At 43.2% G+C, this 17,848-nt stretch overlaps 1 protein-coding gene across 1 annotated transcript in view; it reads left to right on the top strand.

Moving 5' to 3' along the window:
* ofcc1 (orofacial cleft 1 candidate 1) overlaps nt 1-17,848 on the top strand; it is an 88,075-nt gene that overhangs the window by 58,430 nt on the left and 11,797 nt on the right. Inside the window, exon 21 of the mRNA XM_078291543.1 lies at nt 3,448-3,607. Within this exon, the coding sequence (XP_078147669.1) occupies nt 3,448-3,607 (160 nt within the window). The remainder of the gene's footprint in view (nt 1-3,447; nt 3,608-17,848) is intronic.

Raw genomic sequence — 17,848 nt, forward strand, 5'->3', positions numbered from 1 at the left:
AAACAACACAAAACAAACACAAATGTTGATGTAATCCATTTTGATTTTATAGTCGCATGGAATCATTTAAGCAGTTATGCATGAACTCCTCCGCCACACATAGCCATACAGACACACGCACACATGCACACATACATATACACACCAACAGTTATCAGACACATCCAGAAATACACACACACACAGTTGCTGCTTTGAACATACCGTACTCTGTAATTGGTTGAAAAATTGAAAGCGTTTCTAATTCAGAAGTTAGATGCATTTTGATATAGCGTGAACATGTAACCCCCCTACATTATCCGATTAGGCCGTATGTTTTGCATGGTTGGTATCACTGCTGGTTTCATACATATTGAAATGGACTGGATATACATGGCGGTGAACATACATACTCTATCTTAATGCACTGGTTGTTCCATTGAAGTCTAGCAGATTGAGGTCACCCATGCTGAAGCATTTTCTGGCTACTGTAGGTCTATATTGTGATTTAGCCACTCGCATTCCTTTGCTGAGCCGTCATGTCATATAGAGAGCTGTTTAAAGCCTGCTGATTGGTGAAGATAAACATGAAAAAAACAACAAAAAAAATATATAAAAAATAAATGCGATGCTCTCACTGGATCTCACATTTGACGACATGATACTGAGTTCAAGAAGGCTGACCCCTAACAATTCAGTGGAAGAAATTGAGAGTGAGGCTGCATTGCAATGGGAGGGCGGACTTATAACATGCTGCAGGCCCATTGATTCCAAATTCCCACCTTAAAAGATGACTATTGCTTTTTTACATAATAGAAAGACATAATTTTTTGCAGCGAGGAGGTAAAGAAGTAGTTGGGCGGGTGATAAATTACTGAATACTGTAACTCAGCAGTCATCAAAGGTGTGTTCTCCCACCCTCATATAAGACCAAATTCCATTAACGGCTCAAAATGTAAGAAAACCCTTATTGAATTAATCAGTTTGAGATTGGCGGCCGAGGAGAGGGTGCCATCTAATTTCAGTAAGCGGGACGCTTATCGGGCCCCGGCTAAATGGACAATATTAAAACAGCAGCCGGGAATAATGACTTCTGCCACTCAACCGCCACACGGGTTTGTATTGAATGTAGGCCACGAGGCTGAAGCAAGGCTGATAATTTTATGGGTTACAGTTTCCTATTGGCTGCAAGGAAGGGGCTCTGACACAGTGCGTGACCTATTTCTAAAAAAATGCCTCAGGCTATATGTATAGATAGAATGGACTGTTATCCTTTTTTAATTACATTTTAGGCAGCCTTTATTCACTGGCTGCAAAAATATATATCAGTGGTGTGTTTTCCTCCTCTCCCCTCCCTGAAACTTCACAAATACAGGAGAGAGGTGATGTGACATTGATAGCGGTGCTGTTACATGCAAATCATTACAAGGTTCAAGACTGAAAAAACGGACTCAGTTTGGATTCAGTTAGTTAAAACTATTGTGTGCGTGTGTGCGTGCGTGTGTGCGTGCGTGTGTGTGTGTGTGTGTGTGTGTGTGAGTGTGTTCACAAGCATGCATGTGTATATGCGCATGTGAGTGTACATGCATGTGTTTGTTTGAAAAGGGACTCAGGGTCTCGATGCTGTATAACCCAATCACTCATGGACCATCTCTTCATAAGGGGAATTCCACTCATTAACTTTTCCATCTTTTTAAAAAAATCATTCTCAGTAGAGCTTTGCAATGGTTTGAAATCATATTGAGAGGTAGGAGACTCGCTTTTCCCTTGTTTTTGGCAATGGAAGACCAATATAGGCCTATTCAATGATTACATTTAAATTCAAGGGAAAAGGAAACACAGCAGTGTAATTCCTGAAATTCAGAGGCATTTCCCTTGAATACGTATTGACACAAAGTCGGTTTTAAAGTACAATATTACAATTATAGCCATTTAAATGGCTCAAGGTATTTTTTATACTAAAATAGAAATATATGACATCACATTATTTGGGGTGCTGTGCACCTACTGTAGGTTTGGTACAAAACATACAACAGACAAATGCAGAGTACAATAGACAATGTTCATGCACTGTGGTCATATTCCATGTTGCATTTCCACCGTGTTGTCATGAATATTCTGTTAAAATGGATGTATTCCATAATTTAACGATTTTCCCATATGGCGATTCCTTTGCTGAAGAAGAATTCAAGGGAGTCTTAGCCATCCAGGTCATCCACCCAACACGTACTTACATCCAGGGCATGTCCCACACCAAGGAAATTAGCTTGTTTTGAAGCTCAGAGATGCAAAGACGGTGAATTCCTCCAAGAGAGAGACTGCATAAATGAATGAGAAGAACTATTCTAGTGTATGATGAAGATGAATGCATGCTATTCCTATGTCTGAGGTCAAGATTCTACAAAGATCCCTCTCCCAAGAGCCATGGGGAATGATGCTGAGTTCAAAGCCCCGTACCATCTCCTTGTATAAATCCCCATCTCCTTGATGTCGGTTTTATTTGAGAGTTGATTACCCTCTGACAGGCTAGAATCTCTTTGGAAGGGTACGAGGTCTCCCGGTTTTGATGGTCAGCCAAGGCATTTGTTTACAGACATGGTGTTTCTTTGTGGGGGTTGGTGCATATGTGTGTATGTGCGTGTGTGTGCGTTGCATGCACACTTGTGTGGTAAAACACTTTGGTGATGTACGCTCATCTGGAGATATGAATCAATATGCCCTCTACTGTACAGAATGTTTTACTGTGACTCAGACCGGTCTCTCCAGACTCACCCGCAACCAGAACGTCCGCCGCAGCTGCCATCTTTGAAGCATAGCATTAGCACTGAAGAATATCCCAGCATCCGATCATTCCATAACACCCACACATCAACAGATACAACCATGCAGACGCACAACCGTACACAAACATTGCAACCGTCAGCTCGTGTTAACAAAGCGCTTCCCACACACAGTCCAATTTGTTTGATTTCCTTGTGCTCTTTCCTTGTGCTGGAATTGATGTATTAGCTCAGAGACTTTGATAGAGCGTCACAACGAGATAGAGAAATGTGCTTCCTGCAATCAATAGAAGTTTCATATGTTCTGCCAGCGCATCTGGATGTTTGTGATTTGACCTCAAATTGTTTGTGCCAGACAATCTCATGATGGCAATCTTCGGTGAATGCTACTTAAGCTCATCAAAATTCCACTTTCTCCCAAAGGTCAGGGAACTTGTTCCATGAAAGCCAGCCAATATGACAGTAATAACCGGGAGATGATGTTCTTTGGCATCGAGGTGGCCACAGAACTGCAGTTTATAGTTATTTGCAGTTATCAACTTTGACACAAGGCAAAGAGGCATGTTTTTGCTCGCTTTGACAAATGACCCCGTGTGACCTTTAAGGGGTTGAGACAGTGATTCAGTATGGCGTCACTCCTGCTTCCCCGTCCCCCTCCTTACTTCTTTTCTCACCCCCTACCTCCCAGATTCCACAACGACGGTCGCATGCTGGATGTCTTTCAGCGGCTCAGAGCCAAGGAGGGAAGCTACTTCCTGCCCCAAGACCTGGAGCTATCCAATCAGGAGCTGAGCTACATTGTCAAGAAGGCGGAGCAGTGGAGAGGCTTCAACGGGGAGCGGCGCAAGGTAAGCAACCCACCACAATCTCTCTTCCTGTCTCTCTAGACATTGCTCTTCTCCTCAAACCCTCGGTGATTAATTGGACTAATGGCTGTTTTCTTAACGAGAGAATGAGCCAAAAGGTCGTTGATACTAATCCATTAGATTGCTCTATCTAAAGGGGAGAAATTATAGTTGGTTGTCTGTAACCCCGGGAGATTTCCGCCAGGGTCTGGGGCTGAAGGGGAGAATTGTGGTGGTGGAATGAGTGGGATACTGAAAAGAAAATTTAATGGCAGCCATGATGGTATCGCACTGTCCATCATTACCACATTCAATTTGGTCACTTTAACGAAGATATTACGTCCGAGAGGATGTATAGAATTGGCTCATTTTATATCATTAAATTTTCTTTAGTTACATTTCAGAAAGCTGAGAATTCATCTCAGAGGTCTTTAGCTTCATTCTAATTAGTACAAGATAATTACCAAAACAGAAACTCGGCTAGCGGGCTGCCTGATTAGTCTGTGGAAACCAATTTCCGAAGATATTTCATTAAAGAAAGACTACTCAATCAACACACACTCTCACATGCGCGTGCACACGCTATACTGGGCAACTGGCATTCTGTTAATGTGAACTAAGCATGGACAACTTGGTGTCAGGGAGTGCAGGATTCCAGTTTGCATAAATGAATGTCCCCATGAAATTACTATCGTTGGGGAGAGGCTGTCGCATTTTTGACAGCCCACTGTAGGTCGATGGTGATGACACGGGGAACGGCAGTGTATTAGCATGGAGCCTACACCCGATGTAAAATCTATGCATAGTGATTGAAAATGTGACTTGTTGAGATAAGGGAAATAGAACGCAGCGATCAAACCACCGCCCCCTTTAATTTATTCTGTAGGATTTGTTAGTGGCACACATCTCTCGGTGTTCTCCATGTTCATTAACTCCCTTGCTCCTTGCTTGCTACAAGTTCATGCGGCTTTAGAGGGGAGAAAATGCAACCCAGAAACTGCAGCAACTTCTCTGTTTCTGGTGAAAGATCCACACTGACTATCAACCAAATATGCCTTACAGGAGAATAAAAACAGGTATGCCAATGATCAAAAGTAATCAAAAATATGTATGATTGCTAACATTTGATGATAATCTAGATAATACTGATGTTCCCAGTCCTCAGTGAAACCACAAATTACTCTAAACCCTCTAATTCTCCTGTCGACAGTGTGGAGAGGCAGTCCATACCACACCAATCAAAGGCAGCTGATTGGCAGGAATTCTCAAATATCAATTTACAGTATTTTAATTGATTAGGAATGCAGTAATCTATCTTTGGGAATCTATACTTGTCAGTAAACATAGACAGATAGCTATTTGTGTCATAGCCAACTCATTAATTCAGTTGATTTTAATGTGACTTGTCAAACTAAGGGTGTAATTATGAACTGAAGTTCATCTGCGGTACAGCACTAGTTGCACTCCACCTAAACCACAACCATGGCATAATTGAAAACAGCCACACCTTTCCCTCACTCTTCAAAGTTTTCCAAAGTCTAGGTGTTGATCTGCTGTAAGATAAGCTTTATTGAGCATTATTATTGCCATCAAATCTTACTGATACGAAATAGCGACCATCATTTTGATTGGACACAGTATCATTAGGTGACCTCTTTTTCTGTGCCCTGAAACCCACACTAAAGGGGCTACAATGAGATTCTAATCACAATTAAGCTCATAAAAAGGGCAAAAATTTATATTGTTTAGATTATTTAAGGCACTTGAAGTAGGCCACATTTATCTTGCTTCAAACAGCTTCAAATTTAACACTACACTGACAAGATAAGATCATTGAAGTGCTACTTGTGTTCATTTCAGTACAAAGTGTTCAGCTCCGGCTTTTCCCAGGTCTGAAACTTGTGCTAGACCTGTCCTGTAGGCCTTAATGAACTACAACCCAGGCTCAGGGAGGTGACTAAAGTGCTGCTAATGGGATGGTGATGGACCTGTTTATTGGGAGAAAATTGAACCTCCCAATGTTTGGAGACTTTGCAAGAAATTACACCCCCAAAGTTTGTGATTAAGAAAATGCTCCATTTAGCTGCTGATGGCCTCTTGCTGTGGTGGCGCTGCTAAATCATCCTTCCATTACTGTATATCTCCCTCCACAGCAACAATTACAGCATACTTCATATTGTCCCTAATTTGGCGTTATTAAACTGATAAAATGCTAACACATTAAACACATTCTCCAGCGTGATGAAAATTTAGGGTTATTGCATTTCATGATTTTTACATTATTCAGGCGGGCCATTTTTCATCGAAATAAGATGGGCCTTGCCATTATTTCATAATTATTGTAACAATTTCTCCTGTGAAAAAGGGTCACTTTCCTAACTCAGCAAAGACATATCCCTATTAGACTAATTTGCCTACATGCAAATTTTTGTCATTTTTCCCTCATTAACTATTTATCATCGACAGGAAAAAAATATATTCATGAAGGCGAGCAAAGGAGCAGCCCGACAGAGCTGAAACTAATATTTTGCAACTCTAATGATTTTTTGCATCCTTAATTAGATAGAATAAGGTTGATATGATTAGGTCAGGATGTAGTGTTTTTCATTAAAAATACATTTCAGAAACTGTATTCCAAATGTGCCCTTGCAATTAAATAATGAATCCGACGCGTTCCTTATTACGGACCCAATTAATATCAGAGGCGAGGGCGTAATTTTAATAACAGTGGGCCACGAGGCCTTCATTAGCTGAGTGAGAGAAAGAAGGGATGAGGAGAAGGAAAACAAGACATTCAGGTGCAGCTGCAGTCTGCTGTACAGAGCCACTTTTAGAAAGTTTCTGGACAGTACACTCTTAAAAGGGATACATTATGACATTTTCAACACAACCTACACTGTGTCTAATCTGTATGCATACACTAGCACCCATTGAAAGTGTTGAGGCTGTATTTCACTAGACCTAGACCTAGTTTGACTGTACATCATGACAGGAAACCTCTCATAGAAACAACTTAGAAACCTGTATAGGACATAGGGCAGGTCTAGGACTTCTGTCTAACCCACTTTGTTGTGTATTGCAAGTGACTGAAATATAAAGGCTTCTAGGACCATTATCTATCATCACTGCTCAGGTCACATGACCTGCAGTATAAACTTCACTGTAATGAGAAGGCACATTGTTCCATTATTTATACTTTGTACATATGGACAATGAACCCCACTTGTGATTAATGGAAAATTCTATATTGAAGGAAGAAAAGCATTTGCAGCGTGCTAGTGAAAAGCAGAAAGTGTGATTTCCTCAATAATTATAAAAACTGTGAAGGCCAAAATCAGAACCTCCGGGTTTATCTAGTCAGTGTTACTGTGCAACATTAAGCCTATTTGAGTAAAACAAAATTGTAATTATCATCTCGGCTTTGACATTGTTTATGCAAAGTGGGAACACAGAGAAAAAAAACAAGCCTGGTAAGGGAAGTAAAAACAAAATGAGAGATGATTATAATCAATTAGGTTGTAACCAGTTTTCTGGATGTGCTGCGCTGTAACTTAGAGCCAAGCCTTAGCAAAGTATCTGTGACGCTGTATCTCCCTCCAGCACTGAAACAATAAAAAAAGAATCCACATTCAATAACCAACCTGCAAATGGCCTATTATTATCAAACTTGTAATTTTCACAAGGCGGTCATAAAACATAATCTAATTTTTACTTTCTCACTAATTAACTTTATATTATAGATTCCTCCATGCCATATGATCACTTGTGTTGCTCCAAGCTTTAAATGTTACTCTCAGGTTAAGATGTCAGCAGTGGAGCTTACTGGCTGAGCAAAGAGGGCGAGTGAACCAGGGACCTTATCTACCTACTGTATGTGCTCTTTAATTTGATCTCAGGGAGGAAGGAAGAATGAGTTTCCGTCAAACACCATTAGCCTGAAGTGTTGCGGATGACAGTTGAGAGAGAGGCCATATAGCACACCCACTCATTCATTTCATTTCTCACAATTGAAATTCTGTAGTCACCATTCACGTTTTCTTCTCCCCTCCTATTTACAGATGTCACCTTTATAGAAGTCCCACTTTTTACTTTCTCAGTGCGCTGCTGTTCCGCTCTTGCTCCACCCACGAGGAACTGTTTGGAAATGAATAGAAGATAGATGCTGAGGTGGGAGAAGTGTTTTAATGGCTATCACTGTTGTATATCTATTGTCAACTGAAGTGAACAGTGGGTGATATTGCTATAGCATCAAGGTTATTTTATTCATTTATTCATAATTTATTCATAGTTTTCTGTTACATCACCACGTGGCCATCTTGGTACATCTTGTTAATAACAGGTGTTTGTAATAGATTAACAGGTGATTATATATCTATATAGTAAGGTACCATACTGGTAGGAAATTCATGTGACATCATGGGAATACTACGAATAGAAGACATGTAAATGGCCAAATTCAAACCTCACAGTACCAAGAGCATCTGTCTAAGGCTGTGAGGCTTAGAAGAAGGGCTACGGTGATCAGTTGTGTTTGTGCCTCTGTTTTAGCATGGAGGCTAGGAAAACCTGTGGATAATCCAAAGCTGACTCTCTATAGTTCTCCCTCATATTCATCTTTTGATGGGAAATCCATATAGAACTGCAGATGAGTCAATAGGAAAACTAAAACCCCCAAATTACACAAAATAAAACAAACAAACAAAGATCTTCACCTTCCCAGCACTTTTAGTGTTGTAATGCTCTGGTGAGCATTTGCATTAGCTCTTAGCTAGCGAGTGTGCTAGCATGCTCCACATCATGCTGGTGGTTCAGTAATGAGCCCCATTAATTATGTAAAGGCAGTGATGCAGATGGACCTAATTAATTGTCTCCCGTCACCCCGTTGATTACTGTACCTGGAAGGGAGGTGTTAATTTCTGTAATACTTAAGCAGGTACGCAAACTGTTTTGTCAGAGCCACCGCCTTGACAATGACAGAGTGGAGCGCAGGCTCGCCCGCTGCAAATCTCTTTTGCCGTTAATTCACCGAAAGGAAAGTTTCCCGGTGGTGGTGGTGACATTGTGTTAATTGAAGGGGGGAGAGATGAAAGGAAGGAGGGAGGGAGGGGGGGAACTAGAGTGGTGGCCCTGGAGATGTTTTCGCAACCTGATCGCATCAACATTTGCGTACCTCCGTGCCGTTTGTCTCCGTATGTCTAGGTAATGGGTTACCGGCGGGCGAGTTTGGGAACACCCAAGGTGCTTTGCAATAACAGCATGGTTGGTGGAGGGGTGAACCTGTTGAGAATCAAACAGCGCAGATTGGAGAGGTAATGATAACTAGTCTGGGAGGCTGGTTGTTAATCATATAAGGACAGATTTGTGTTCTCCATCTTAATCTACAGTAGCTGTCTGACGCCACCTGACCAGATTTCACCCTTTTTCCTCCTGCTTACCCCATGACACACAGAAAAATAAAACATTTTGGATCACAAAAAGTTAATTCAGAAATATTTTACTGATAGACAAGATACTCATGTACAGTAAGGTCTTATGTCTTGCTTTTCAGGAAAAAAAAAAAAATAGAAAAAATAATTTTGTAGATAAAGTAGGCTACATTATAGTACTGAAGCTCAGAAACATCCTTTCCACTCGCTAATAAAACATTCCAGGGGAAACTCTGCTACATGTAATGCAACCATACAAATAATACACATAATACGGCACTTAGCCTTGTTTAATTCATCTGCCTTGCTGTGCAAATTGTACAGTGAAGTGAGTTTGAGGCCACCTGAGACTCCAACCTCCAACCCACGTAAAGGAAGAGCGGGTTTGGGAAAGAAAGGTGGACAGAGGGAGCAGTAGGCCGTGACAGGGTACACAGGAACCGCTGTCACATAACAATAGAACCCTCAGCTCCTGGACAGGAACCCATAACAGCAACACAGGAACACCAGGAGAGGAGAGAGGAGGAGAGAGGAGGAGCTGAGTGCTTCAGTGGAACAGGAAGGGTCGTCTTGAGTCAGAGGGCGTACTGTGGTCTGTGGTGTGTGTGTGTGTGTGTGTGTGTGTGTGTGTGTGTGTGTGTGTGTGTGTGAGTGTGTGTGTGAGTGTGTGTGTGAGTGGCTACCCCTATGTGGGGTCAGAGTGCTGCATCTCCCAACCCCCCTCTACCCTCTGCCAAAGAGAAACGTGGTCTGTTTTTGTATGTGTGTGTGTGTGTATGTGCACATGCTCGGTTGCATGTGTATGAATGAATGCCTGTTTACATATATAGGTACACATTTTTATGTGTTTGCATGTGTGCACACACTTACGCATGTGTGAGTACATGCATGCAAACCGTTCTGCATGCAAACCTTTCTGCGCGCTTGCATGTGCGTTTCACATTAGAGTGGCTTCTTCAATTACAGCGGATGGGTTTTTTTTTTTTTTTTTTGTGGACAGTGCTGAGGGCCCCAGTGGCCCGAGGCGATGGCAAGCAGGCAGGCAGGGACAGGAGCGACGTAGCAGCAAGCGCACAGCATCCACAGCCAGAGCATTAGGGAGCTCAATATGAGATATGACTGCAAAAGGCTGCATGCCTGTGTTCCTGAAAAGGTCATGGACTTTGCTGGGCAGTAATGTGTGAAAGCGGTGCGGTCGCACAATGGTTAAAAAAGAAAAAAAAAAATAGAGAGAGAAAGAAACACACACACACAAACACACACATACTCTCTCCTTCCCAAATTGCATGTATAGGGTCTGTATGGACATACACACACAAGTACAACACACACACACACACACACATGCAAACTGACCGCCTCCATTCAAAGTAGTGCTACAGCTCTGTCACTATCCATTTATAATGAAGGCAGTCGCCGAGGGGGACGCCAGCCAAGGGGTCAGCATGGCTTGCAGGTGATTGGAGCAGAGCAATATTTCTCCTCAGTTCTTCTCAAGGTGCTTGGCCTTACTGTTTCAAAAAGAGAACAGATAAAGAGAGGGATTCTGTTGATAATCAGAATTTTGGACATCACAGCTATTAAAGTGATATAACTGTACATCTTATTCCTGTCGATTCCTCAGCTTAGGCACCAGTGTTTTACCTATTCAAACTAATGTTTCAGACTAGCTCTGTATTCAGAAAATATTCAAGAATTATATTAAGATGAGCACTGATCAGTATACCTCAGTATACTACTGCAACTCCAGCCCTCCCAGTTCTTTATCAGGTATGACTGTCCATCTTGTCTATGATGGAGCAACAATGAGCTGAGATGCTTGTGTTAATCATAGCTTAGTGCAGTAGTACTTGGTTTGGTTTGGCTTGGCAGTATGAATCCATAACAGAGGTCAGTATATAGCACACAGAAGGTTGGATACACACGCATACTGACATGAGTGGAGTTATATTACATGCTGTCAAATTATCAAAATTCATTTTTGCAAAAGACAAACATAACAGAAAGAAAATCAGGTTTGTTTGAATTTTGATGTGATCACATCAGAGAGCTCATCAAAATGATAGATTTTTTCCACAGGTTAAGGTTACAAGATGCTTGTTTACAAAACCTCTCCAGCAGCAAGGAGTGCCTCGTATTCTTGTTAACGTTTCACAAGGTGACGCCCACACTTTTCTAGCATGTGCACCGCTACACTGTCTCATCCCAATTCTAGACAGACCCGCAGTTCCAGCCGTAGAGAGAGAGAGAACGGAGAAAGTGTTCCAGTATGAACTCGTCGGTGTGAACAGTTTAATTACAGGGAGTGTCAGCCCCACTGCTTAATGTGTCCCTCACAATTAATCCAGGGAGAGGATGTCATTATCTACCAAAGCCTGGGCCTGGGCAGGCTTTTCTGTCAGAGGGAAGGGAGGGAGGGAGTGAGAGAGCGAGAGAGCGAAAGAGAGATAGTCAAAACAAGGAAGCGCCTTCGGTTAGCAGGTCCACTTCCGAGTCACACAAGAGGATCGGGCCGGGAAGATACTTAGAGATCTTCTCAAAACACCGCGTCCTCCTCCGTTTTGGGCGCTTCCCTCTCGTGGCTCCGGCCGTCAGTGAGGAAGGGCTTTTTCCTTTAATTTCATCATAATATGTTGCATCGCCTGTCAGCTGTCAAAACACGTCCAGCTGGAAGAGGCTAAATTGACTCCACATGTTTTCAACACTTCGGGCCACCCTTCCCTCCTTCCCTCCTCCTCCTCCCATGCTTCTTCCTCCTCCTCCTCCTCCTCCTCCTCCTCCTCCTACATCAGGCCAAGTCCTGAGGAACCCTGGCCCGTTCCCTTGCCATCGCGTAATGCGAACCAGAAGGCAACAAATTGGACTGTCGACGAGCGAGAGAAGACTTTTGCAGCAGCTCAGAACGCGCTGAGCAAAAATTAAGAGGACTCATCTCGCGCCATTTCCGGAGGGTTTGCGACCGCACCGCCTGGCTTAAATTTGTATTGCGGGTGGGGAGTGGGGTTTTAACGATAATTTTGATAGATTAATGTTAGATTTGTAGACCAATGAGAAGCAATTACTGAGGAAACAGAAGTTATTTATGCCGGTTGAAGAAGCATTACAGGGCACTTGTGCGAAAAGATTTATGAGCTGTGGCATGTCACACATGCATACATACACACAGGCTCTAAAACAATGTAGCCTATGCTCTCTAACACACACACACACACACACACACACACACACAAACAGACACACAGCGTCTGACTCCACAGAGGTTTTAACAACTCGAATTTGACAGATCTGATTCTTTGTGACCATCCGTCGTTAGTCACTTCTTTTTCCCCTCTCTCTCCCTTTCTTTCCTTTAAAGAGTTTGACCTTGGCCACGTCCTGCGGCCCGGAGGGGATGAGGAAGGTCTGGTGATTGTGACAGGTGTCGCGTCTTAACAGCCCCACATGACATCCCGAGGAGAGATAGACGTTTGGAGGTTTTTCATAAAGGTTTTACTCATAACCTTAAAGAGACAGTGCAGCCTGTGTGTGTGTGCATATGTATCTATATGTGTGAGGATATCCGTATGTGTGTGTGTGTGTGTGTCTTACTGCTGATTCCCAGCTCTGTTATTGGCTTGGATACTTGTCACCTCCAGCCTGCGAGGCCTGATTAGGTGGAAGCTACTCCAAAGTCAGGTTTCGGATATCAAAGGCAGTACTCAACTCTGGCATCTGTCTGCAGCATCTTAATATAAACTCTGGTCTCCCCGAAATTTTGTTAAATGAGCACGATGTCTTAAAATTTGTGCTCCGTGCATGAAAAATAAGAGAAATACGTTTTCCCACCACGGAACGTGAAGGAGGCATGACTAGAAGCAGGTAGTAGTCTGGAATTGAACTAGTGCAGTGGATTTGGGTGGTGGATGGGCGGATATACTGTATGTGCCTTCAGTTCAATTCCCAACTCATGCCAAGAAGTTTCAACTGTCAGTGAAGTTTTCATTTTAAGACAAATTGTTTCTTATGTAACCATGACAAAACTTAGCCCTAATCTTAACCAAACAATTTTAGTTGCCTAGCCTTAACCAAAGTGTTAGTTGCCTAAACCTAACTCTAAGCTTAACCCTTACTATAACCAAAGTTATTTTACTCACCTAAACTTAATCATTAGCGAACCTATTCACATGACGAACAGGAGAAGATGGCGTGTCCAGTTTGTGCTATTGTCACATAATCCAATTCCTGGTATTGTCACATAATCCTATTTGATGGAGGAACATAATCATCACATAATTTGTGTACTCTGAAACGCAGATTAGTTGTTGCGGTCCTTTCACAAAATGTGAGACTGTGTTATGGGACTTTGCGATGATACTTTTTGTAGCTACTGTAGCTGTCAGATGTGTTTCTCGTTGCAGAGTAGTCTTGCAAATATTGCTGTCTCTCTATTTCCAACGAAGTTCCATCAACCAAATGATGCAGATGCACATATAGAATATGCAGACATGTAGAATATGTATGCATATTCTATATGTGCATATACGCATCTGCTTTGGTTATACAAAGGAGGTTATTTCACCTGCTTTGTATGTGTTAACCTGTTTGGGTGCAACCTCAGTTGACAATGTTTACATCTGGCTTACATCTGCTTACAGGCTTGAGGTTTCACATGTGCAGCTGCAGTCAGTGAAATTGCTCAATGTATCAATCATCTCTATAAATGACGCCTTGAATCCCCTCAAAGAAATGACTAAGAAATTACTGTTTCAAATGTGTCACTATTTACCCCGCTTTGCTGTGCGTCTTAGTTGGCAGCAACTGTAGCTTTGATCAATATATAGTAGGCAGAAATTATTCTGATCAAGATGGTAATGTTGATTAAAATGCAGTTGTCATTCATTTGTGAATAAAGATACTACAGTATTAGATACTATTAAAAAATGGAGCAGATATCCTTTTCATTAACGACTAAAGTTGCAGGTAAACTTCAACACGCTCCACAACAAACCTGGAAAAGTGATCTCCTTAGGGCCTTGGGTGAGTCAGACTTGGTATGGAAGTGAAGGATGGGCTGCTATCTGAGTTGTTTACTGTAGGCTGGGAGTTGGCTTTATTTTCCGCAAAGGAGATTAGTAACAGTGAATTATGCATATCTTATTTTCTGGATTATCTCGAGCACTCAGAGATACTATCTCACCGGAAAATCTCTTTTAAAGTCGTTCAATTTATTCTGACTGTAAATATAGTCATTGTTGCTTGTTTATCTTTTCTCGAAGTCCAATTTAGTCTGTGCCACTTTGGGACGGAGTGTATTATCGCACTGTAACTATGATTATTCATGTTGAAATATTTATAGACAATACCCTTCGCTTCATAGGCACAGTAATGAGAGGAGGGTGGATGAGCCAACATAAAAATCTACTGTAGCGTACTAGCTATTTTGCCACTCTGTGTGTGTGTGTGTGTGTATATGTGAGCTTCTTTGCATGCAAATATGAATGGGTGGCCTGTCTTGACCATTGGTGCGTTTAACCAGACACAGACCTTTGCTTCAGCCAAATCAGGCCCAACGCAGACAGTGTGCATCCATGCCATTTTCAAGCTGCTCCAATTATATCTGCCGACCGTCCACATATTGGCCAAATTTACAATAATAGCATATCTATTTCCATTCTAATGGCTGACATTGCCTGGCTTATCCATGCGTGTGCGTCGGTGGTCCTTAATGCTTTGTGGTTTAGCCTGTTCCCAGCCAGCCAGTCTTAGCCTCTTTGTGTGTGTGTGTATTTGTGTGTTGCATGAACGCTGTCTGTGTGTGCCTATGTATTTGTGTGTATATGTGCGTGCGGTATTATCTGTGTGCGTGAGCTTGTGTGTGTGTGTGTGTTGTATGAACCCAGTACATGTGTGTGGCTGCGCATGGATATGACCATGAGCGTGTGTGTGGGCACATGTGTGTACAGTCTATGTCTGTGTCTGTTGTATGAACCCGATGCTCAGCAAACAGGCCTTGAACCCGGGCCAGCTCTGACAGACAGGGTGGTGGTGGTGGAGTGGAGGGATTGACCCTCTACAGCTTAGAGAGCCTCTGCGCAGCACACACTCCTCTCCTCCTCCTCCTCCTCCTCTCCTCCTCCTCCTCCCCTCCTCCCCACAACCCTCCCCTCCTTCCCCCAACTCCCTGCTGCCTAGCCCCAAGCGCCCGCAGGCACTGGAGATGCACGCATGCGTTGCCTCACTGTGTGAGGCTTTGTCTGTTTGTGTGCATGAACGTGTGTGTGTGTGTGTGTGTGCGTGTGTGTGTGTGTGCATGAGTGTTACTGTTTCTGTGTGTGTGTGTGTGTGTGTGTGTGTGTGTGTGTGGATTAGGATCTGTGGACAAAAGAAGCAACCATGTCTACCTCTCCTCTCACTTGGCAATAATCATTGATGCTCCTTTCTGCTGCCTTTCTGCTGTATCTGTAAGCTAGCATGCCCACTGCATTTTCTTGTTGTGACTGTCCTTTGTTTAGATAGAGAACATGCAGCAAAATCAGTGCCAAATGGAAAGACAAAACTGTAACACAGTGATAATGTGGCTCCAATAGAAGCAGAATAGATAGAGAGGATATTTTGATTTAAATCAATATTCTGGTGGTCATTCCGCTGATGGAAGATGGCTTCCACAGAACGGGTGACAAAGTTGTCAAGAAAATAAGCAATTTCCAAAGGGCATGGGACTCAGAATGCTGATGTATTCGCATCAGCATGTACTGGACTCGACAATCCAGTGGCATTGTTCACACGTGAAACATTGTGAAATTCCACAGCAGCATTATTAAGCATCCATCTTTGTACAGAGAAAAAGATTAGCATAATACACAAGGAAAGGTCCTTCATGTCCCTCTAATTCTGTAGTGGTTTCATATTGAAAATGGGCCATCATGGACACCATTAGGCTTTCATAGCACATCCAGTGTCGTGACTAGTTAGCTGATTGGCTTCCAGAGGGCTGTGCAGCGCTGACACTATATGCATTTTATGTCCATCAACATGCATAGCAACGTGGTGTAGATGGTCAGAAATAATGTGATATAGGTGGTGGACGGTTTAGAATGAAGACTGGTTGAAGAATGAAGATAGTTAGCAAGATGTTAACCGGTGTCTCTGATGTTATTTTAATAAAATAGAAGGTAAAAAATGGGACATATGTGGCATATTTGAGTAATTTCAGCAATGTACATGTTTCTGAGCACTGTGAATGAATATAAAGCATGATTTATAATAGTGATTGATACGTAGAACGGGGAAATGCAGCATACCTGAAAAAAATAGTTACTGCACTGTGTAAGGCCCAGATAACCGTGATAGCACCAGATACCAGGGCATCTCTTCACCACACCAGCCTGGGCATCCATGTTTGGTGCAAAACTGCCTTTCCCCCAGCATTTCCAAGCTTTCCCTGACTTCTCTGACACACACACACACACACACACACACATGCACAGACACACACACACACACACCCTTCTTTCCCTGGCCCAGTGATGGCCACAAGATACGATGAGCTGGTCCAGTGGCCCAGATGAGGTATCCCACCACCAAATACGCTTAGCTAGAACTGCTCCTATAATACTACAATACTACAAAATACTACAATAGTTCCAAATGTTTCCTGACAGAATATGCCAATGCTTCCTGGCAACATTTCCAGCCAGTTTGACTCAGATTTGGCTAATGTTTAGCGCAGCATCAAAATTTAATTACAGGAAGTGGCCCACCAACCGGATGACTTGGCATCTTGTAAAAAGGTTCAAACCACTCAGTGTAAGAACTCTTTTAGATAGAAAGCTCTCCCTGGGATCCAGGCTCAGTAAATCATCCCAGTACATAGTTCTTTCCTCAACCCTGTTCCAGACCTAGTACCAACTCGAGCCCCATCCCCATCCCCATTCCCATCCCTAGTTCCAGCCACACCTCTCTCCCCAACACCAGATCTCCCCTCACCCTCAGCTCCAGCTCTCCCCTCAGCCACAGCTCAAGCCTCACATCCAGCCCCAGCCCCGTTCCCATTCCCACCCCTTGCCTCCATCCTATCGCCAGGCCCATCCCCATCCCCATCCCCATGCAGAGTCCCAGGTCCAGCATCAGTCCCACCCCCAGTTTTCTCCCCAGTCCAAGCCCCCCCCCCCCCCCCCCCCCCCCCCCCCCCCCCACCGCCACACAGCTCCAGCCTTATCCCTAGTGTCAGTGCCAGCCTTAGTCCCGGCTCTCTCCCCAGTCCCAACCATAGTCCCAGCCACAGCCGGGGCTTCCATGTGCGACTGACACATAAATAACCAAGCCTGTCCGCCACCCAGGCAAATTCAAATGCACCTGTCAACGTGATGAAGCACCCGCCCGCAGGGAAGCATTGTTTACATTTTCACTCCACTCTTCGCAAAAGTGAGATTCTAATTATTTTCCCACTGTAAATTAAAGCCAAGTGGGACAGAACTGCAAACCGAAAGGATCATGGCAGTGGCAGGAGAAAACCCCGGCCCTACTATATATAAATTGCGTCGAGGGTGGGAAAACGCAAAGGAAAAGCGGGTGGGTGGCGGAGAGAGGGAAGGTCAGCAGCTTTTTGTCTTTAAGAGGGGAGAGACGGGAGGATAGAGAGAGAGAGAGAGAGAGAGAGAGAGAGCGACGGAGGGAGACGAGAGAGGCAGAGCATTCACACAGGCTGTATAGCGAGTCTACTTCTGTTGTTGTGCTCATTACACACAGGGTCTGGAGATCTTCAGCGGACTGGAATACATTATACCCTCACATTTCATGCATAATAATGTGCCAAAAATGTGCTGTATTATTTGTCATA

Source organism: Centroberyx gerrardi, chromosome 22 (assembly GCF_048128805.1).
Source record: "Centroberyx gerrardi isolate f3 chromosome 22, fCenGer3.hap1.cur.20231027, whole genome shotgun sequence".
Classification (NCBI taxonomy): domain Eukaryota; kingdom Metazoa; phylum Chordata; class Actinopteri; order Beryciformes; family Berycidae; genus Centroberyx; species Centroberyx gerrardi.